Raw genomic sequence first — 23,777 nt, 5'->3', positions numbered from 1 at the left:
ATATATATATATATATATATATATATATATTGACTAATAAATGTATACATTTACTAAATTCTATGTTTTTATTTTAATATATGTATTTCTATAAAATAATTGACGCAAAACTGGATGAATTATTATCCAATCATTATCGATGTTTATTATATGTAGTCTCAAGTTAATAAGTTAATTTGTTTAGAATTTCGATTAGCTGAATCAGCTAACTCCTAAAATACATTACACTACTATGCTAAATTATAGCTTGCCTATGATATTCATTATTATTATACGCATCACTAAAATTGCAAAATACTAAAATCAAATTATAATCCTGTAATGTATTGTTCTATATAACTAGCATCTAAATGATATCTATATTTGCATTTTTTCTGCTTTTGTTCTCTCTGAATATGAGATTGGTGCAGAAAAATTTATTCATTATATTCAATATTTAATATATATAGAAAACATGAAAATATAAAGATATAGTGTTTCTCGGATTAGTGTAACATTCGTATCTGTATATCTGTAAAGAATTAATAATAATAGATTAAAATGAATATGATTGATATTTTATTTCATTTAGATATAATATAGTTATAAATAAGAAAAAATGAAAAAAAAGAGTAACAAATACAAAAACGAAATTATTACACGAAATTATACAATAAAATATTAAATAAAATCTATATTTATTTATAAAATTTTGTCATGATTTTTCAAATTTTTATGAGAATTTTTAAAAATTTGATTCAATGTTTAACAATATATAAAAATTTAAATTATTAATTTTTAATAAAATTTAAATATAATAAACTCTAACTTTATTTTAATTTTATTCTTGTTATTGTCAAATCAAATGATAATTAATTTTTTGATATTGAATGTCATTGTACTAATTCGATGAACACTTTACATGGCAGTGGCATATTGTTTCATGCAATAAGAAAATGTGTCTCGTTTATGAATTTATTTCGCGTTTTATAATTTTTTTTTTTTGTTAATATAACTTAACTGATAAGAATAAATGTTTTCATATTTGGATTTCTATTAAATTTTATTATTTTTTATTTATTTTATTTGTTTATTTGTATCATTAGAAAAATGTTTTCTACTATATTTCTATTATATAAGGAGAATATTTTTCTTTTGATAAAAATATTAATAAGTAAAAATATATTTTATCTGAATATTTAGTTATTTGCATAGACATTTGATGATTATGATTATATTTTTCTCGATAATAAATATATCTCTTGAGAAAAATCATATTTAATAAAAATTTTAATATTTAATAAAATAGTCAAATACTAAGTGAAATAATATATTGTAAATAATTTTTCCTTGATAAAATCGTTATCTTTGAATAAGTTATAGTTATAATTTCATAGTTTACAATATATCTTATTAAAATAGAAGTAACAAATATCTATTGTAGAAAACATTTCTTCTAACAATGAAATTTTAATAATAAAAAGTGAATTGAAAGGATAAAATTTTAATTGGCTCTAGATTATGTTTTCACTTATGTTTAATTAATTTCATTCTTTTTAAGTAAACCTATAATAGCACCATTGTTTTAGAAGATTTGGGAAGAGGCAGTCTAATTTTTTTTAATATGATTAATCATAAATTCTTGATTGAAACTTTTCAACTTGATTAAAGCAAACGTATTTTTATGGATTTTATATCATTCGCCATTTTTTGTTTTTGTACTTAATTGCATACTTTTATTATATTACTTTTCATTTTTCGTATACGCATTTTTTTTTTGTTGATGAACTTGTTAGATAAACAATTAGCTTTTTGGGCAGTCATGTTTTAATGAGTATAAACAAAACGAATACTGCAATTCTTACCGGACATTAAGTTACTTATACAACTAAATGAATTTGTTAATTGAACACAAATAGTTAGAATTCGATGAATAATTCGGAAAGATGAAAAATTCAGTTTGTGAAACTATACATAATATCCTATTTGGAATTTATTAATTTTGAATAGTATTTCGCTTTAAGTTTTTTTTTATTTAATATTTTAAATATAAAAATATTTTGGAAAATTGCTTATTAAAAACTCCAATTCCTATGAACATCCTTCTTATTAGATAAAATTATTGAATAATTAAATGCAAATATTCAAAGAATTAACTAATATTATATTAATTATTTTTTACCATATTTATCATTTTGTAGATTTCAAGATTTTCTATGCATATGAGTCTATTGTCTTGTTTTGACATCGATATACAATGATTATTTCGTTAAAAATCACAAGGATTAATAACGATTTAAGCGAATGATTCAGAAAAATGAAAATATTGGTTCGGCAATGGATCTTGTTGATTTCATCTTGTGTTTGTCGAACTCTTTTGTGACATGTTCAAAAATCCATTACTGGAATTTCTATCTGCTGAAAATTATAATATTGTTCATGATAAGTTTACAATTATAACTATATCAATTTTATAGTCAAAAGTAAAAAAAAGACATTTCTTATTAATTTTTATTATAATATATTCTATTTTTAAAAGCACATGTTCAATGTAAATATTAGTTAGTGTAATATTAATAATTAATACATTTCAAAATTTTGTTTTACCTACCTGTATTTTACAGGCATTTAGAGATTATTAAGCTTTATATAAGATGGACTACGGTGGTAAAACATCTAGTTTTAATCCGTTCTTCGGTTTACATGAGCCACAATAGCCTCCACATTTTCCAGTGATATGCTGACTGTTCTATGATTAGAAACATAATTATATTTATAATATTCCATCACTAGTTATTTTTCAATTTTTTAATAAATAAATATTCTTATAGCAGGAAAATAATATTTTATGATATAAATAGAATATTATAATCTTACAATATGATTAATTTTTATCGATGTTCCGCGTGTTGCTGTCCAAACAATACTTGATGATAATTTTAATTGAGTTCCACTTAAATTAATACTAAAATGACCTTGGGCACAATGTGCAATACTATTACAGTCACCAGCTGTACCATATTCGACACGATTTGAGCCTGTCATCCACGAAAATGTGTAATCATTTTCTAAAAGGTACAAAATATATATTTTTATTTATCACAAATAAAAATATTTAATTAATTATTATTAAAAATATTATACCTATAATATACAGTTCTACAGGATCGATTCGTACTCTTCTGAATGTTGTCTTTCCAGAAGTGGAGCAACTGCAATTATTGTTCTTTGGTCCATTATATGGGCAGACATAAGGATCATTAAATCTAAAATATATAATAAAAAATATATAATATAATCAATTTTTAGTATTAAAATTATGTTGTATAATTAATTAAATTAATCTTTTATAATTAGAATATGATCAAAAATTTATTTATATGTATAATATATATTAATATATATATATAAAATTTATAATTTTTTTTTTTATAATATATTTTTTATAATATATTTATTTTGAGAATTCTGCAAGCTATGTAAAAATTTCATATTGAATTTAATTTAAATTCAGACTAAAATGTAGGAAATGAAAATTTATAAGTAGTTCAATATTAATTGCTATAGATGAAAATTAAAGACTTAAAATATAAATATAATATAAATTGTATAACATATGTCAAAGAAAGTGTTAATAAGAATATGTTAATGAGAATTAACAATAGTAGTACAAAAAATCTTTTATACTAACGTCTTATCATATATTTCCGCATAATTTTCCTGAGGACCAGCTGGTAATGTCAAATATTCTTTTGGTTCAGAAGTTAACATTCCATGACAATAGATCGACATGCTTCTTCCACCTAAGACCAAATTATATTCACTATCCTTGGTAGTTTTGAAATACTTCTTTACCTCGAGACAAGACATTGCATAACATTTTCTTTGGTTGCATTTTTGCTTGCGTTGCGGCTTGAATCGCTTAGGACATTTGTAACGAGCTACTTTTCTACCATCTCTATCTAAACAAAATATTCTTCGTGTTTCACGACCCTTCTGTCCACAGGCATGACTGCACTGTAATTGAAATTTTTTCAAGTTATTTCTTTAGCATTTTATTTTTTTTATATTTTAATAATATTAAATACATTAATAATATATAAAATTATTTGTTGATTTTTTGTCAGTATTTTAGCATATATTTTTTATTTATATAAAATTTAAATTTTTCTTAATCAAATATTTTTAAATATAGAATTGCTATTGTATTTTTTTTTCTATAAATTATCCATGGAATATATTTTGTCAATAAATTATTTATATTTTTTCAATTAAAAAAATTGAAAAAATTTTTTTTAGTAACCGTATAATTAAAATATTTTCTCTTTTTCGCATAATATCATTCTTGATTTTTTTACATTATGAAAACCTCCTTGCACATTCTGTATTACTAGTAATAAATCGAAACTTCCAGCATTCTTTCACAAGATGGCACTGATTATCGAAATTTTTTGATCATTGTCTAATTTATCGATAAAAATTAAAATATATATTATATATATATTTTAATTAATAGAATTATTTGAAAAAAATTTTTTATTTATATTTGCTATTATATATATTTTTATATATAATGCTATTTGTATAAAATAAATATATTAAATTTTAGAAAATTTTAACATGCCACTTCTTTTTTAATTATATTTTCTTGATACAAAATTAATTTAATTAATTTAAATTTTCCAAAAATTTCGATTTTGTAATAGAAGAATATAATTTAAAAAAAGAGTAGATACAATTTTCTTTATACATGGACTTCTAGAATAAAAAGTCAATCAATACTTTATTTTGTTATGTTAAACTTACTTTTTTCCACGGTCCAGCATACCAGTAATACTTATCATCGCATTCTCGTAATTTGCAAAATTGTTGATTCTCAGGTTTTTGATCAATTGGACAATTATCAGTGGGCGTAGGATCGATCAATCCATACCGATTAACACGATGACAGCTTACTGTTCTTGTTTGAATTCCTTGTCCACACTCTTTCGAACACTTGAAACAAATCAATTGACTATAGAATAAAAATGATGAAAAATTTTTAATTTTTATAATGTTTCATTTATATTTTATTTATATATATTTAGAATATATATTAAAAAAAATTGTTATATTTTTTAATTTTTTAATGGAAGTAATGTTTATAATATCTTTTAAGGTTTCTATTATTTATAGAAAATTTCTCGAAATATTTTTCAAGAATAAGCAAAAAGCGTGATAATTTATGACAAACATTTCATGGCCATACATTATTCATTTATATAAATTGTATAAATTTAAAAATTGAATATTCACAGATATTATAATGATATATAAATGTATATAATAATACATAAAATATAAAACAAGTAAATTGATGTTTTATTAGAAATCATTAAAAATTTTATCTTACAATTATTTTTATCTTACAAAAAAGAATTATATAAATTAATTATTATTTATTTTTCTTGACAATTACTATAAATGCAAATCTTTTCTTTACAACATCTTATATATATAAAAATAATGAAACATGTAATAATTTTTCCTTGCAATAAATTAAACTGCAAACATTTTAATGAAACAATCATTTCGTAATCTGCATTCTATTGACTCATTCAATAGTAAATAAATGTGCGTTTTAATTAAGAAATAAATATAATAGATAAATATTATTATAAAATTATGATATTCCATGAATGCTTTATGAAATTATAAATTTATGCATTGGTATTAAAAAAGAATAATGAATGACATCAATATCACATGTCATGCATATCGATGATTTCTACATGCTGCATCAATAGAATATATTTCAAGAAGATCATACAAGTCGCATGCTTATTCGAATGATCAAATATGCAATTGCGAATCAACTGGAATTAACACATAGAGTTATTATATTGTTAATAGGATGAATTATTATACTATTTTTGGAATAATTCCAAAGGAAGAAACAAATATTTTTGTATTAATTTCTTTGTATTTATTCTTGAGATAAATAAAATAAAATAAAAAAGTTTATCTTTAAAATGGAAAGAAACATTAGAGGAACATAAAGATTATTAAACATATTAGGATAATATGAATTTTGGATTAAATTGCATCTATTGGATCTTCGAATACATCAAGATTTGAAAAAGACTGAAAAATATCTATCATTGATGTGTATCAATTTTTTAAACTTGAAATTAAATATAAATATATGATAATCATCATGATAATTGTTGAATTGTTTATAGTTCTTTATCGAAGAGATTAACAAAAATTGATTAAAGATTAGTGAAGACAATGTCCCTTGAACCATACAATAGGATACGACTTCCCAATGAATATCAATTTCTTCAAAACCAATTTTGAATATCGAACATACAAAATCGAGTTTACAAATATATTTAATCATCAAATATAATATGTCTTATTTAAATTAATTAATATTTTCAATTCATATTTTTTTTTATAAATATTTCAAATATAGTCATCACAATATAATAAATTTATAAATAATTTTTCAATTATTTATTCGTCAAATTCATCAGTAAACTCGATCGAAAGATCAAAACAAAAACCGAATATGGAAATTGGATCGAAATGATCAAGAGCCAAGCAATGCAAAACATAATCGATAGATTATAGATCATAATGGCGAGGTATGAAGATACCTCAGACCAAGATCCTTCCTGCCAAATATAGTTGCAAGCAATACGTCGACAGGACCTCTGTGATCTCGGTTTTCTTAGACCAAGTCTCGAGCAGTGCTCGTCCCTTACGGTTACTTCCGGCCCGTGGTTTCCTCTCCTCATTGTGCATTCGACCCTTCGTCTTTGAAGTCCAGTACCGCATGATTTCGAACACTGCAAAACATTTTCGTTCGATCCAAACTGCGATGGAAACATCTTAACTCTCTTCGACTTCTGACATTTACACTTCCTTCCGCATTGAAAAAGAATAGTTTTTTGTTCTAATCAAGACTTATTATGAAATTTCAGAATCCACAAAACAATGAGTAGAAATCTTTTTAATAATTTCAATTTAATTTATTCTGTTAGAATCTAATAAGGATTATTAATATTTTTACATAAGATTTTATATAAGATGAATAATATTTTATATAAGATGAATAATTTTTATTTTTTATTTATTTTTTAAAAATTATTATTCTTTGTTACATACATTCTACATATACATTGTAGAAATTTGTTTTTTATAGAGTATATTAGAAGTTATATTAATATTAATAAATATTATAAAACTGATAACTTAAACAATGCTAAAATTAAAAATTCACAATACAAATGAATTAATTTAATTAATTTATCTTGATTGATAAATTGAATAAAAAATTCAATCTATAATTCTTATTTTATGTGTAAGTTAATAAAACTATTTTCTTTTATTCTTATTATAAATAATATTTTCATATAAATAATAACAACAAATATAGCACAAAGATTATAAGCAAAAAATTATAAATTTATTTTTCATTCACAATAATATATAGTAATGCTTTAGTTATAAATCGAATAATCGGTTATGATTTTACTTAGTATAAAAAAAAAGCGACATTAAAAAGAAAATAGTAAAGAAAGATGGTACTTACAGGAGTCCAATTAGAAGTTCTCCATTTGCGGAGAATATTTACACAAAATCTTTTTCGACAGATTTTCTCTGCTTCTGGTTTTTCGCTCTTATGGCAGTTTTCGTCTGGTATACTTTCACCTTGTGGATTTTGACAATATACTCGTCGATATTGAGTTCCTAATCCACATTCTACATTACACTAAATTGTTAAATATACATTAGTATTATTAAATGTCATAAATAAAATATCGATATTGTTGTTATTTTATAAATTACTCATTAACTAACCTGGCCCCAATCACTAGTAATCCATATTGGACAATGATAACGATTGCAAGGAATTTCAATAGATGGTTTCTTTTCATTATCGCAATATCTATCAGGTGCAACAATTCCTGTTTCAATGGAAACACATTTTATTGTTGTGTTCATGTAGCCTTTAATGCATGGTCTAGAACACTGAAATATAAATAATAAGATAAGTTTATTATTTTTTTTAATTAAATATTTAATAATTATATTTATATATTAAAACTTAATTGCAAAACTTATTATATATCTTTGAATTAAACTTATTATATAATCTTTGAATTAAAATTGTGAAAATTATAAAATTGAATGAGAATTATAATTGTACAAATAGTAACCTTTTGTGTTTCAGCATGCCACTTATATCCATAATGGAAAATTATATCATGAACTTCGTTGTCTTGTTGGGAAGGAATTTCGTATGGTGGATCAGAAGAATATTTGATTGGTGTTACATTCTGTAGGAAAATTATATAATTTTATGTATTAAAATAATGAATAAAATAAACAATAAGAATATTAAAGCAAAAATGTACCACTGTTGGACAAGGTTTCAATATACAAGCTGTAATATCATCTGGTTTATTGGAAGCCGAACATTTATTACTTGTAATTCCATCAAAAGTCTTGCAAATGACTTTTCTTCGTTTTATCCCTTCACCACAAGTAACTGAACACTAGGCAAATAAAAATTTCATATTTTTAAAATATTTCATTCAAATAATCATTAATTATTAATTACAATCTTATAATTTCTTAGAATCATTTTAGATTCAAATATTATAATGTAATTATAATGTCTACTTATAATGTAATAATAATTTTGTTACATACTGCGCTCCAATCGCCCTTGTGCCATTGTTCACAAGGCCCAGAATTACAAGCTTGAGTAATTTCTGGAGGGGGTTTACCACAATAACTATCTGGAACGACGCGGTTCTCTATGTGACATGCATAATGTGAGTATTGTTTGCCTATGCCACATGTTACTGAGCACTATTATAAAAAAAAAAAAATTTCTAAAACAATTATGTTTATGTATTGATTAATAAATAAGTTTATTAAATTAATGTAATATGTTATTTAATTTAACATATACAAAAAAATCAAAATAATTTAGATAAATAATTACATTACTCCAATTTTTGAAAGTCCATTTGGGACATGGGTCATTTGCACATGCATTTTCTAAAATCTTCCTTTGTCCCATACAATTTTCTTCAGAAACTGTTCTTTGATTGGAGTCTATGCAAATAGCTGTCCTATATTGAATTCCACCTCCACATGTAGCATTGCAAGCACTCCATTTTCCATAACTCCAATGAGCATCTTCACAGGGTCCCATGCAAGATTCTATTTCATTTGGCCGTTCAAGATGAGCGCACGAATGTGGTGGAATTGCACGGGGTGGATGATTCGAATTCAATAATTTTTGTATACATCTAGAAGTGACTACACGAGTTCCTAAGCCACAGTGATTAGAGCATTCGGAAACTGTGATATTCCATCTGGAATAATTTACAAAAATATAATTTTTTATATGTTGTTAATATTCATAAAAAATCATAATCAATAATAAATTAATTATGTTGATTATTATAAAGATTGATAATGAGTTTATTAAATAATATTTTAAATTTATTATAATAAAAAAGTTTAAAATATTTTTTAAAATGATGAAAATATATTATAATAAAAATTAGAAATATAATTAAATTGACTATGAGATTAATTCGATTAGGAACTAATTAATTTTTAAAATTTTAAACAATATATACTTACTCTAATAGACAGTGATTATTACACATTTGACTTTCTTCCCGTGGTTTTTCTGATTCGCGACAATAATCATCGGCAACGATCTCTTTGGATTCAATATTCGTGCATTCAGCTTTACGATATTTTATGCCTTGACATGTGCGAGTGCAATCCGACCAGCCGCTTAATTTCCATTCATAACTTTCTAAAATCTTTCTTGGCACTGTATATTTGTAACTAATTTGAGGTGGATTTAATTCGCTTACTGATAAAACCTGAAACATTATTTTTTAATTCAATTATTTAATTCAAATTATTTATTAATGTTAATAGAATGTGGTTATTTTGAAAAAAATTAATTGCACATACTTACTTCCAGGATTAAGTCAGTTTCGATTGGTCTGGAAGTGTTTAAACGTTCCACACGCGAATCACGTCCACTATATTCTATAGTGACACCAATATCTACGATTATCCTTTGTGTCATCACTTTAAAATTGCCATTTACTATATATTTTCCACCTTCTCCAAGTCGCAAGGCTAAAAAAAATCAATATTTCTCAACAATAATAATAAAGTTTATTAATTCTTTAAGAATTTTTCTAAGAAAAGTATTTTGCAATACTTTTATATTATAAAAATATATTTTTATATTTAATCATTTAAATTTAAGTATTAAAGATTAATAATTATCATAAATATAATGTATGAATAAAAAATTGAACTAAAAGAAATATAGGTAAAATTGAATAAATAAGTTTTTCAAGTCTTCTTTCTAGTTTTCCAGATAAAAATTCTTAAAAAATATTTAATCAGACAAATCTTTAGAAATATTCTCAAAATAAAAAATTTCAATCTCGAAAGATATTAGATACATATTATTCAAAGCTCAAAAAGAGATAAATACGAATCAAATACCGAGATAATTGCCATCATCTATCATATCTTTCCAACCAGGTTGTCTGATGTCGATGTTATTGCTACCCGCTGGGATCTTGGCGATTCTGGTATAACCATATTGGGTGGAGTTATAAGAACCTGTGATCCATTGACAGGTGGAATTGTCACCCTTGCAGACACCGCATATATCGAGTTCCGCCGTCGAGTTTAACACGTGATCGCAACCCGCTGGTTTACAGAAGCCATTCACGCATATGTGAAAGGTATCCTGGTCGCATGGTGTTCCATCGATCACCTTTTCCGCCAGCGGGTAACACTGATTGCTGTCCGTTTCACAGTACAATTTACAACGTTCATGCGGCAATACTGTGAACCAGGAAGAAAGAAGAGAAATTGTAATTCGAGGACGAGAGAAGCGAGCGATGACATTCTCAGCCATGTGCCAGAATCCGGATTATTATACTCACTCTTGGCGTGCCATTTAACGTCCCTCGACAGATTCTTTATGTTCAAATTGTTGTTATTGAAATATGAACACTGCTGATCCCTAGAAATTGAAATAAGAATAGGAATTAGGAATATGATGGAGATAAATAAGAAAAATATAGCAAAAGTTTGAAAAGGTCGAGAATATTTTATTGAGAATTAAATTAGTTTCTTCAGAAATGTTATATTAATTTCATTTGTAATTTCTTACAATTATAAATATATCATGGTAAATATACCATGGAAATTGAATATTGTAAAGCTTATAAATTTTTTTTCATAATCTTCTTTCTCTTAATCATCATATAACCTTTTTATTTTTACTACATTTCTCTTTTTATCTCTTTTGTTAAAATTTCATATTTAAAAAAATCTATACGCCAAAGTTATTTAAATTCAAATAAAGTATAATCTGAAACGAAGTTTGAATTCTGAAAAATAAAATAAAATACCTGAAATCAGGAGTTCCCGGTGGACACTCCCTCGTACCACAGCTTCTATATTTGACCTGTTCACCAATACAGTAACGACCACCGTTCTGCGGAAGTGGATTGTCGCATTCACGGTATTTCTTCTTGATACCACCGCCGCAGGTTCTCGAACATTTTCCATATCGTCCCCATTCGCCCCATTGGCCGTCAACCGGCTGGAGATTGAGACTACGTGAGACGCACTCGCCTCGATAACACCATTTGTCTCGGCCACAGGAAGTGCCATCAGCCCACGGCATATGCTGGGTACGACAGTGATCGTAATGGTCTTCGTTCGGTGTGGTGCACCACAGTCTTCTGCACACTGCCTGGCCGATAACCAACCAACCGCTCAGTTTATCTCAATTCTTAAGCACTACGTTCGCTGCGCACTGTTCACGATACTCGAAATAATTATTTATTATAACTTATTTACTTAGTTAACGCGAACTCATCAATCTGAATAATTTCTGAGATTTTGATCATGATAATTTAATATGAATGTAACGGCCAATTTTGCATTTATATTGCATTTATACAATATTATTCATTCAATATAATATTGCTAACTCTTAAATTCAAGGATTCAAAAAAGACAGTCAATCAAAATTAATAATTGTGATCATCTTCTCTTTTTTTTAAAACTTTCAATGTAACTAATGTATAATACACACATTTAAAAACCATTTTCTTCAATTTCAGAAACAATTCAAAATTTTTTAATAAATTTTAATTAATAAATGATCTTGTGAATTGATAATTATAAAATGGTTAATGGCGATTAATAAAGTCTTATAACAATGTCGTAAATAATCCATCCTTCAACAATACATACGTACAAGAACTTACTTACTGACTTACCATCACCCACCATGTGATTGCAGATTCTGGACCCGTTACCGAATACCAGTTCGCACTGCTTGTTCACAGAATAATCTTCCCCGGGTAGCCTTCTCGGGTCCGTTCGTTCCATTATCTTATCCGGCGTGTCCAGCAAACAGTCCCCCTTTCCGGCCCTGAAACGAATTTCACGAGACTTGAACGGGTCGTCCGGAGGGGGGCTCGTGCATCATTCGAGGACCGAATTTTTGTCGGAAACGGATGGGATCCGCCGGTGTGCGCGGCGGTCATTCAGAAATGCAGCGGAACCGGATTCCTAAGCGAGGAGTCGCCTTCTTCGCAGAAAAATTTACGGCAGAATCGAGTTGTCCGATCGAATCCAATTTGGATTTGTTCCCAACGGGTGCAGTGATTTATGATTTCTGCTAGTTTCCTAGTTTCTTAGTTTCCTCATAAAATATAATATAATATTTGAGGAACTTGGAGGAAAAATGGTAGTGATGATATTTTCAATTTGAGAAGAGTCTGGATAAATTTTAATCTATTAATTGTTGATGCTAGTTGGAAAGCTACTCTTCTTATAGAGAGTATAAATAATTTATTCATCTATATTTATTTAAATTATCCTAGATATACTAGATATACTTTTCCTTTAAATCATTTGACTTTTATCTTTTTGGATTACATGGAAAGTAGATTTTATTTATTTTTTAAAATTCTATTTATGAAAATTAATTGTATCTTATTCATAGTTTTATCATCACAATCATTTCATAATTTTATATGATTTCATGGTCTTTATATTGATTGTATGGTTTGCCATCTGGATCTCTCTCTCTCTCTCTCTCTCTCTCTCTCTATCTCTCTCAAAAGAAACAACGACAAATTTCTTTATACGAATATTCTTCAAAGAATACGCGTGATCATCGGCGGCCTGATGAAGAAAAAGCAAATCCTAAATTCTAGACTAATGAAGTCTGAGATGTGTTCAAGGGGCGATCTATCAGTGTCACGCTTTTCGGAACGAAGATGGCCTGTCAAGGTAATGACTAACTCACTCGAGAAACTCGGTGACGTAGTGTCGGGAACATTTCGACCATTCCCATGGAAAGGTGTTATCGTCCAGCATCCTCGACATTATGTTATGCATTCCGGAACGATTCTTATAGGCTGCACATTTCACGTCATCGTCGTGGGGCATGTCCAATCTAAAATGCAAGTAGATTTTTAGATCAAATCTTGTGCAATAATGTTAATATATTAATATAATATCAAAATTGACGAGACAAATATATTGATTGGAAGAACAATTTTTAATAATCGGTATTTTATGATAATTCAATAATAATTCGTTATTGCAATTATTAATAAAAATATTCGATATTTGATTTGTTTTTTAAAAGAATCAATATATTTGATAATTTTACTCACACGTGGCCAATCTCATGAGCTATTGTAAATGCAGCAGCTAGACCATTATCCTGAACTATAGCGCACGAGGATCTTGGTGAACACATTCGTCCCAACTCGGCCAATCCCAAAGTGTCGCAATTCCTCTGGTCAGAATTGTGACACAGATTTTCCCTGTAAATATATTTCCCTTTATTATTTAATATTATCAATATCTTTTAAAAGTACTTTTTTTTTTCTTTTTTTCAAATTTTGAACAACTTGAGATTGCTTGCCCGTAATTTTAATGAATCTTTTAAATTAATTCCAACAACGAAATCAAGATCGTTCAGTGAATTTTTCGATCAAAGTATATTACATAGAAAAATATTCTCCTACGCTATAAAATCAATAATAACTAACTCGATCAATCGCTCGCAAAATGGCTACAAAATAACAATAACAAATCTAATAATAAGATACACACCAGAATATCAGTCCATCCTTAGATTTCTGAAGAAGTTAGCTAGTGGAGCGTTAGAAGAGTCTTTATAAACGATTTTACAAAATTTTATATTAGAAAAATTTTGGAACCATTTTGAAATAAGTTAACGAGTACCTGGTCAAAAGAAGAGCAGTATCGTAATGTCCTGGCGAATATTCATTCGGATTGTTGCTCTGTTGCCATCGGCAAAACTTATTCAACATGTCTGCCGCTGCGATTCCCTCACCCTTTGTACGTCTAACCCCGAATATTTTATCAATTGGAACGATGCTCATCACCGATATGCTTATTGGATTACCGATAGATGGATCTTTGTAGATACGTGACACCTGAAAGAAGAAGAATATTTATTCAGAGAGATTTTTATCGGGACAAAATATTTTACGTTTTTATTATATTTTATTATATATTCATTTTTATTTAGTTTAATCAGAATTTAAAAAAAAGTTTCAAGCTATGAAGTAGCAATTGTAGGATTTTTTTTTATCTTTATTAGAGAAAAAGGGTAAAAAAAGTATTATTGTAATTGAAATAAATAATGTTTTAATGTTTTTTTAATTTTTGTCAGCTTCTCTAATAATCTTTTCCTGTAAAAATTATTCTACTAATGTTTCTCTTCGCTTGATTTATTTGTCGAAGATACTTTTCGAAGATTAGGATCGAATAAAAATGCGTTAACGTAATTGCGTTAATTAAGCGAAAAAAGGCGAAATGTAACAAAAACTTTTTAAGCAAGAGATTTCTAATTTATGTCCTCTCCTACGATAACATTCGTCTGATTAGTCTATCAAGAGCCTATCACGCAAATCCTCGTTCCTCTACGCTTCTTTTAACTTTCTAAACTCGATAACAACTTATAAATAACTAGTTCAGAGCTGTCGCTTATACTAATAATAAATCAATCGAATCTTATAGGGAAGTTCGCGAACTACTTTCAAGATATTTGAATTATCCAATCGTTTCTCAGTGGATTTTCTTTCTTTTTTTTTTTTTTTTCAAGCATATGATTGATTGCAAATTGAAAATGCAAATAACTTTTATTTTGTTTGAGATTTGTTTGAAACTTAATTCTCTTGCGTTGAGTTTCATTTTGAATGTATTATTTCGATATATCATAGATCTCGTATTTTTTATAATTTCAATTACAAAAAAGTGAGAAAAAATCTTTTGAAAATTATTTTAATTTTGATATTCCTTGCGAATAATTTTTTTGAATATTTTCTTAAATTCAAGAAAGATACATTAGACAGATATATTATTTTAAAAATAGTATTTCAAAGATAAAACGAAATAAATAGAAACATAAAAATTTTATAAATCATTCAGAAGAAACAGGGAAAAAAATCACACAGAAACTATCTTTGAATCATTAAAATAACAAAAGTTTCTTTATTCAAATTCTTCTTATCAATTATCTTTAACGACTTCTTTAACGTTTTCAACACAAAATTTGAGACATAAAACAGAACGATAATGATTTCGAAATAATTTCAACATAATTTATACATAAAATATTTCAATCCTTTCTCAATTATATTTTATTCAAACATTTTCTCTTCAACGACAATCATTTCTCTCGTTACAATTTCAAACGCAAATAAAAAAAGAAAAATTATGCTTGAAAACTATATCTTATTATAATCACTTTTGAGATATTTACAATAAAAATTAATCAATAAAAAAAAAAAAAAAGAAATAACGACAATATACATAAGTTCCTTTAAAACTTTAAAGATATCCCCCTCGACATCTTCTCTTACTCGAAGCACGCACTCCACTCGTTTAATAATCGGTGGGACAATGATTTTTACAAAGGCGAGCCCGATCGCATCGTTGATGAGTCGTTCGAAGAGGAAAGGGCGAGGCCCTTGGAGAAAGAAAGTATCAAAGAGACGAGACACGAGGCACGAGCAAAACGAGTACATACATACCGTGCATAAACAATGCGGGACACAGTCTTAATTAGTAGCGTGTCTCGAATCCCAACAGGGATCGCCCAATCTCCCTTTGGAACGAATCCGTGGGACGTATGATAAAACGCGGAGGATGCGTGGCTGCTCTTCGATTACATCGGTCAAGATCCTCTCCTCGTTGCTTTTTAATTACACGCTACTTACTCCACGTTTACAGACCACCTTTTAATTCGTTTTTTTTCTCTCTTTTCTGCTCCTTTTCGTCGACGCATTTGGTCGAGCAAATAACTTTTGGATAAGACGACCGATATTGATTCCGATCAATGTGAATTTCATAGTTTCTGATTCATTTATTATACCAAGTTGAAGGATGTGAAAAGAAAGGCGAAGAATTTAATGATAGTTTAATGCTGATGATTCCGAGAAACTTTGAAAATTCATGAAAGTTGAAAAGTTTTGGGGAGTTCAAAGTTTTATAAGGAAAAATTTACAATCTTTACGGATTGAAAAAGAAAAGAGCGTAAGAAGCTAAGAACGATTTTGAAAATTTCAAAATTTAGAAATTAGAAAAAGAGAGAGAAAAATTTAAAATAAGTAAAGTTCATGATCGAGAAGAGGTATCCTTATTTCATCTATCTTCCTCCTTGAACGAAATCGAATCCATTCAAACGACAAGCTACGCCTACAAACGATCCCAATTAATTCTTGTCTGCTCCCTTAACTATGATCCGCAATTAAACCGACCCCTAATTGTTCAATAATGATTCGTTACAAGGGACAATACAGCGCGTAGATTACCAATCCCCCAATTTACTTACTGATCCCAGAAAATCTTCGTTTCGAGCGATTAACCAGCCGTCTCGAACTGAAACGAACTTTATTAAATGAAACGAACGAAAGAGAGAGAGAGCTTGATGCGTTCAATTGGAATAATTCCTCGGCTGATGTGTTACTCCATTGCGGTTGTTTCTTCAAAGATTTCTGCTCTGGAAACGGTTAGCACGATTACAACAGATTCGTGCACGTTCAGGATCACCAGCTCGCTGGTAATTGATTGATTAAACGCGTTTCAATCCACGATCCGGCGTGATTTGCCTTGTAAATGCATTTGCCTTATTCTTTTTTTCTTTTCCACGGCTGCGTGACGTTTCAAAATGGCTCCTCGACAGGCCATGGACGTCGGTGAACGCGGCTGGAGGAGAGTTTAGAACGATTGAGGCAAGAACAGGTGTTCTAAGTGGTGCTGTCGATCGTTATCTGGCCGACAATGATACGGCGAAAGCGAGACGAATTAATTGGCTGAACGAATTAATCGAGGTGGTGTGATGGAAATCCCCGTGGATTTTCTCTTTAAGTTTTTCATCCGTCTTTGATCAATTTTTTTTTTTTCTTTGTTTGGAGAGTATGTAAGAATCAAACAATCGAGGGAATGTTGTTCGTTTCAAATATAGGAAGAGATATTAGTGGCGGGAAAACGTATTTATTGTAAATGAGAGAGTTTTTATTCCTCGTGGAACGAAATTAAACGTGGTAATTTAAGAGTGATCATTTGTTTTTTTTTTTTTTTTTGTTAGAAAAATGGGACCATAGATCGAGAAAGGGGATTGAATCGATTGGAAAGAAATTGTATTATTGAAGCGGATGTGTTTTTTTTTTATTTAAATAGAGGGATTATTATGGAATCGAAAGAAATGGCATCTTCACATAAGAAATAGAAAGAAGAAATAATAAGAATTTTGGAAATAATTGTGAAAATATTTATTGCGAGATAATAAATTATACCTTCATTTTGTGATAATGGTATACACTGCAACTTGTAATATTGTGTAAACCAGAATATAAATAAAGTAAAAAAATATACCAGAAAAAATGTGAGAAATATTCATTAGATCACATATTCACATTTAAATATAGAAAAGTTATAATTATACGTATAATAAATTTTAATATTAATTTACAATTATAATTAAATGTTCACATGAGTATATGTAGATTTTATTATCGACTAAACTATTGACAATCTCAACTAAAATGCGAAAAGCATGTAATATTATTTATCGCTTAATCTATTTTCAATAATACAATTTCTTTCCAATCGATTCAATCCCCTTTCTCGATCTACCATTTTTCTAACAAAAAAAAAACCAACGATCGCTCTTCTAGATTTAATTTCGTTCCACGAGGAATAAAAACTCTCTCATTTACAATAAAAACGTTTTCCCGCCACTAATATCTCTTCCTATATTTGAAACGAACAACATTCCCGCGATTTCACGCATATCCAATCACGTTACGAGCATTTTTCAATTTCTCGAATCGAAGTTCGATTAAATTCCATCAACGTTCTACTACGTTCTAGTTTGCACAATAACCCTTCGAGATTTACAACATTGTCACGATTCACACGGCCCGCTCGATCTTCCCGACTTACCGATCGAGATCGTCGAAGGGAGGACGCGATAACGCGGGCAAAAAGGTGGAAAAAAGAGAACGAGGAGGGCCTCGTTGGACCGGTTGTATAGGAATCGAATCGTGTCACCGGGAGGAGAGCGCGTAATGCGCGCGCGAGAAGGCAAGTTTTTTCGATTTCCACGTCACGAGGTGGTCACGTCGAGAGCTCGAACGAGGATTCTCGCCCCACGCTGTAACAGGTATGGTTAAATGGGTTATACACCGGCGACAAAAATTCATATTTATCGAGGTGACAGCTGCCTGCGCCCTCTCGCTCCGTTCCGTTCGTTGCACCAACTATTCAGGCTAATGGGGAAAACGTGATCTGACAATAAGTTTTCGAATCTCTTCTTATCGCCGATTTTGCGAATCGAAAGAAAGAATGTAGAAAGGGGAATCAGGTTCATCAAGTTTTTTCTTTTGACGCGTTTTGACACTTAATGATAGTTTATTGCGAGTGTTGGAAGGAAGGAAGGAAGTTTTTCAGAAGAGGAAGTCCATAGTATAGTATCAGAGAAATAGTAACAATAACAACAACAAGGAGCAAGAGAGAAAAAAAGTAATGTAAAAGAATCGAAGCCGCGCGACATCTTCCACCATTGCGTCAGATTGAACAATAGACCTGTACTACTGAAAGAATCCAATGCTTTGATACGGGAGAAAAAGAGAAGATTAAATATACATTTATGATTAATCAATTACGATATCTCGTTCGTCACTCGTTTGACACATTCGTTGATGATAAAACAAATTTTGTTTATCGTCGATCCCAGCTTGCGCAATCCCAAATTTAATATTTCAATTAACTCGAAGCACGCGTCCACGATTATCGAGCCGTTCCTCGCTAGATAACTGTTAAACGCGCAGGGTCGACACAGTGCATCGGGCATAAATTCGCTCGAAACTCGGTCAATCGTCGTCGGTCGACGTTGTCGAGTCTTCTCTTCGCGCGAACGTTTCTATCCGATACGCAAGGCCCCGTGGATGCTGTCCCGATTGCTCCCCGTAATCTTATCGACCGGTCGTAAGACGGTTTAAAATGGTTTTCGAGATTGGACGTGGCTCAAGTGATTTAAGTAAGTAGTAACAGAAATATTGGAAACGAGGTGGATCGGTCTCATCCTAGTAGATGATTGTTCCAAACTTGTTAATCGTTTCTCTTTGTCTTGTCACTTTCTCGTGAAAGCGTGTTGAAACAGAGTTTGTTAACGTGGATAAAGTTATTCTTTCATTAACTCTCTCGATTCTTTTTTCTTAAAATTTTGACGTAAAGATTTTATGTCGATCTTTGCGATCAAGAATCAAGATCTCTCATCTCCTTTCGCATTGAATTTTATATTATTTTATATTAGATTATTTTGAGCCAAAGTTGTTCATTTAAAAAGGACAGATATCCATTAGCCCTTTCGATTCTTTTTCTTAAAATTTTGGTGTAAAGATTTTATGTCGATCTTTGCGATCAAGAATCAAGATCTCCCATTTTTTGTCGTATTTTGAGCCAAGTTGTTCATTTGGAAATGGCAGATATCCATTAATTCTTTCGATTCTTTTTCTTAAAACTTTGGTGTAAAGATTTTATGTCGATCTTTGCGATCAAGAATCAAGATCTCCCATTTTTTTTCGTATTTTGAGCCAAAGTTGTTCATTTAGAAGTAGCAGATATCCATTAATCCTTTCGATTCTTTTTTTAAAACTTTGACGTAAAGATTTTATGTCGATCTTTGCGATCAAGAATCAAGATCTCCCATTTTTTTTCGCATTAAACTTTATATTAGATTATTTTGAGCCAAAGTTGTTCATTTGAAAATAGCAAATATCCATATAAATGAACAAATAATTATTATAAATTCATAACAGTACATTAATCTATCAACGATCGATAATAGAACGTATACACGTCCAGCGTGTAATCTTTTCAACTTATCAAATTGGCGCTCGACGCGATGTCAAATTAGATTTCATCGCGATTCGGCAAAGAGAGAGGGAGAAAATGAATAAATAAATAAGAGGAACGATGAATATCAAAAGGCGATCGACAGGCCGGGGACGGCTGATTGAATCGTCGTATGAATGACGGGCGTGGGCACGTGAAAGTGAGTCCCGGACGCTTCGTGGGATGTTGCCCTCTTCTCCGAGGTGTGGTCCGTCTCGCGTGGGATATGCAACCGACCGGATGGTAATGACCTGGTTGACAATCGCGAGGCTAAGTCAAATTACACTTGAATCATTCGTTTATCGATGATATCGATTCCTCCTTCCCTGTTATTTCAACCAAATTTCCCCGATTCTTCGTCAACAACTGTTTGCTGTTGAATTTTATTTCATCATTTGAAAATTTGGAATTTGAAATTGAGCTTTGGAATTATCTGTATAAATAATTTTGAGCATTCTCGAACGAAGAGCAATAAAACATTATTAGAAAAGTATTATTGCAATTATTCTCAAATTCGATTAATTCGATACGTATAATTACAAAGATGAATGAAGGGACATGGGGAAATCATATCTGATTATTCTAACGAGGATGAAGGATTGATCGTTTCCTGATCGATCCGATCAACGAGCGATTATACGATCGATACAGGCGATAATCAACTTTGAATAACGTTCACGTGGGATGTGTCTCTCGCCGATCTTGCTGCTTTCGCGCACTAATCCGTTACACTTTTCTCCGGGAACGTGAACCACTGTCGTAATTTATGCACGTTGGTCTGGTTTTGCAAGCGGCGCCTAGCGAAGCCGGCGAAAATAGAAGAAATAAATGATTCGTTTCGCCGAGGACCGCTTAGTAGATTAGTAGCGTTGGGATCAAGAGTTTCGCGGATAGATCCAATATGGCGCGTGCAACGTTTCAACCTCGAGTCAGGAAACTCGAATTTCCTCAAAACCGATAACATCGAAAAAACTTCTTACTACAAGAATTCATGATCCATCTTGATGTATTTATTATATAATTAAAATATACCAAAGAAATTTAATTCCAATATATTTGTAACATTAAGTATTATGTATTATTATGTATTAATTTATAACACACAGATATATATATAAATTAGAATTGTTATCGAAAGGAAGCTGCAATCTTCTTCCATTCCTAAGATACAAAAATTTGGATCTTCCATTCGTTTAGAGAGACATCTATAAATTTTCGGATATATTAATTACATTAAAAAGAAGAAAAAAATCTTTCCTTCTTAATAATTCCCTTTAAATCGCGGCAAGTGGTTGTACGGCCGAGCCACGTGTTCCAAACTGTTCGAAACAAGTAAGTGGTAAAACGAGTCGGATTCCAAAGTCGAATCGCGGCCGAAATGTCAACGTTAAAGGTATAATAGTTAGTTAGGTAGCGCCGCGATCGTATCGGGCCCCGGATTTATAATAGCCAAGGTGCAAACTTGTACTTTCTATTCTTTCTCGCCAAATGAATTTTACACGGCGTCTGCGTGTGGGGCGGGGCGTCCGCTCGAGAATTTATGCTCCTCCGGAACACGGCGCACCACGTGTATTATACCTTCTAAATGTCCGGGATCTCGGTTATCTCGCGGAATGCGATTCGGCCTGTCGTCGCCGAGGATTGTATTCCTCACGGCGACAAGGCACGTCCATTACGTCAACCCTCGAGGGGGTCGCTAATCTCTCGCAATGAAATTTCGCCCGATTAAAGATGATCGATGACCCTTCGCCCCACTTTGCTCGCGAAAACCACACTTTCCTAGACGTTTTAGGACCTCCTCTTATGGTTCTCCATACCTCGCTCGAGGCGGAGGTAATAAATCGGAGGAAATGGTGCGATATCGAATACGATACGGGATGTATTGAAAGAGAGATTGGTGGGTTTCTCGGAGGGAAATTGATGAAGGAAATTGGTGATTGTTCCCTCGTATTCGTTTGGCTTTTTCGAAATTATACGTATATGTACGTTGTTGTCTAATAATCTGAAAGATTTTTTGGAAATTTTTAAATTATTGATTCTATTAATTGCTAATTTGAACTGTTGAATACGAAGTTTTCTATTAGCAAGGAATGTTGATAATTTTGTTGTTGATTTTTTCGATGTAAAGATTTGTATAGATCTCCTCGAGTGCTCATCGAGTACTTTCTGCATTAATTTTTTTAATTTTTAAATTAAAATAACGAAAATTACTGCAGAAAGAATTGTAATTAAAAAATATACGAATTAATTTCGATATTCGAAATTAACTGAAAATCGCGATGTTGCATATTTAGATCTACTTGACTCACAAGAGCGATCATACACGAAAAACACCATGTATATTTTCTCTACACAATGATATTTCTCTTTTTGACTTTACCAAAACCATGCTCGAACAAAGTGATACACCCACACGATCTGTCAACCTTTCTTTTTTATTATCTTTTCTTAGTCCACCATTGTTCTTTTTTTTTTTTATTATATACAATGATATTTTATATTCAAACAGATGTCAGACTTATGCTCTGCAATAAATATCTGGTTTTTTTGTACATTGGTATCCCAAGGGACGATTTTATTTAATTTTGCACGATATTCCTACAGCTTTTATTATTCATATGTATTGTCAAGGAAAAATATATCTGCAATTAAGTAAGAGATCTTTATACAAAATTTATTATTTCCTATTTTCTTTATTCTTGAAAAATTAAATAAAGTAAAAATTCGTTCAGAATTTATACAGAGTTTATTATTTCCTATTTTTTTTATTCTTGAAAAATTAAATTAAATAAAAATTCGTTCAGAATTTATTCAGATTATCGAGAATTTATAATTTTCAAAAAAATCTGTTTAAGAATTATAATAAACGCAGATAAGATGAAAGAATAAGATTCTTACCGTGCTCATCAGGCCCAAAATGTAGCTGAGCAAACCTTTGCCGTGGTACCTCACCATCTCCGCGTCTGCAGCCACCATGATCTCGATGAAATATTCACTTGACAAGGCTCTACGTGGTCTCCAAGTCACGGAGGGATCCGATTCCATTTCCGAGTCCTGGCCATACTCCTCGCTCAGATCATTTCGTCTTCTCTCCACGGAGTAGTATCTGTAACGTTTCAAACGATCCTCCTCTTAGGCTTTTCACGCTGGAGAAGAACTGGAGAATGTTGCCTGGTTCCATCTGAACGTTCACACGGGCTCTCAGTCATTGTGCTTCGTTCTCACCGTAATTTGTATCCAATTGTAGCTGAATTATATTTTATAGAGATATTAGATAAATTTAA

The 23,777-nt window shown here is 30.0% G+C and overlaps 1 protein-coding gene and 1 long non-coding RNA gene across 2 annotated transcripts in view; one reads left to right on the top strand and one right to left on the bottom strand.

The window, feature by feature from the left end:
* Positions 1 to 2,590: 2,590 nt before the first annotated feature.
* LOC102681748 (A disintegrin and metalloproteinase with thrombospondin motifs 9) overlaps positions 2,591 to 23,777 on the bottom strand; it is a 113,734-nt gene continuing 92,547 nt past the window's right edge. Inside the window, exons 7-28 of the mRNA XM_031513576.1 lie at positions 23,392 to 23,599; positions 14,311 to 14,525; positions 13,734 to 13,886; positions 13,361 to 13,510; positions 12,316 to 12,478; positions 11,445 to 11,791; positions 10,974 to 11,053; positions 10,525 to 10,872; positions 9,980 to 10,146; positions 9,631 to 9,881; positions 8,981 to 9,356; positions 8,683 to 8,844; positions 8,385 to 8,525; positions 8,187 to 8,306; positions 7,828 to 7,998; positions 7,559 to 7,738; positions 6,621 to 6,812; positions 4,786 to 4,974; positions 3,671 to 3,996; positions 3,124 to 3,245; positions 2,857 to 3,047; positions 2,591 to 2,728 (exon numbers count right to left, since the gene is read on the bottom strand). Coding sequence (XP_031369436.1) covers positions 2,639 to 2,728; positions 2,857 to 3,047; positions 3,124 to 3,245; positions 3,671 to 3,996; positions 4,786 to 4,974; positions 6,621 to 6,812; positions 7,559 to 7,738; positions 7,828 to 7,998; positions 8,187 to 8,306; positions 8,385 to 8,525; positions 8,683 to 8,844; positions 8,981 to 9,356; positions 9,631 to 9,881; positions 9,980 to 10,146; positions 10,525 to 10,872; positions 10,974 to 11,053; positions 11,445 to 11,791; positions 12,316 to 12,478; positions 13,361 to 13,510; positions 13,734 to 13,886; positions 14,311 to 14,525; positions 23,392 to 23,599 — 4,342 coding nt within the window. The 3' untranslated portion in view covers positions 2,591 to 2,638. The remainder of the gene's footprint in view (positions 2,729 to 2,856; positions 3,048 to 3,123; positions 3,246 to 3,670; positions 3,997 to 4,785; positions 4,975 to 6,620; positions 6,813 to 7,558; positions 7,739 to 7,827; positions 7,999 to 8,186; positions 8,307 to 8,384; positions 8,526 to 8,682; positions 8,845 to 8,980; positions 9,357 to 9,630; positions 9,882 to 9,979; positions 10,147 to 10,524; positions 10,873 to 10,973; positions 11,054 to 11,444; positions 11,792 to 12,315; positions 12,479 to 13,360; positions 13,511 to 13,733; positions 13,887 to 14,310; positions 14,526 to 23,391; positions 23,600 to 23,777) is intronic.
* On the top strand, positions 8,520 to 12,775 carry LOC116186418. Its single transcript, XR_004151404.1, has 2 exons — positions 8,520 to 8,807; positions 12,347 to 12,775. It is a non-coding gene; the product is annotated as an uncharacterized LOC116186418 (long non-coding RNA).

This window comes from Apis dorsata, unplaced genomic scaffold (genome assembly GCF_000469605.1).
Source record: "Apis dorsata unplaced genomic scaffold, Apis dorsata 1.3 scaffold_676, whole genome shotgun sequence".
NCBI classification, from domain to species: Eukaryota; Metazoa; Arthropoda; class Insecta; order Hymenoptera; family Apidae; genus Apis; species Apis dorsata.
The sequence above is the reverse complement of the archived record's forward strand: the minus strand, read 5'-3'. Positions and strand labels throughout refer to the sequence as shown.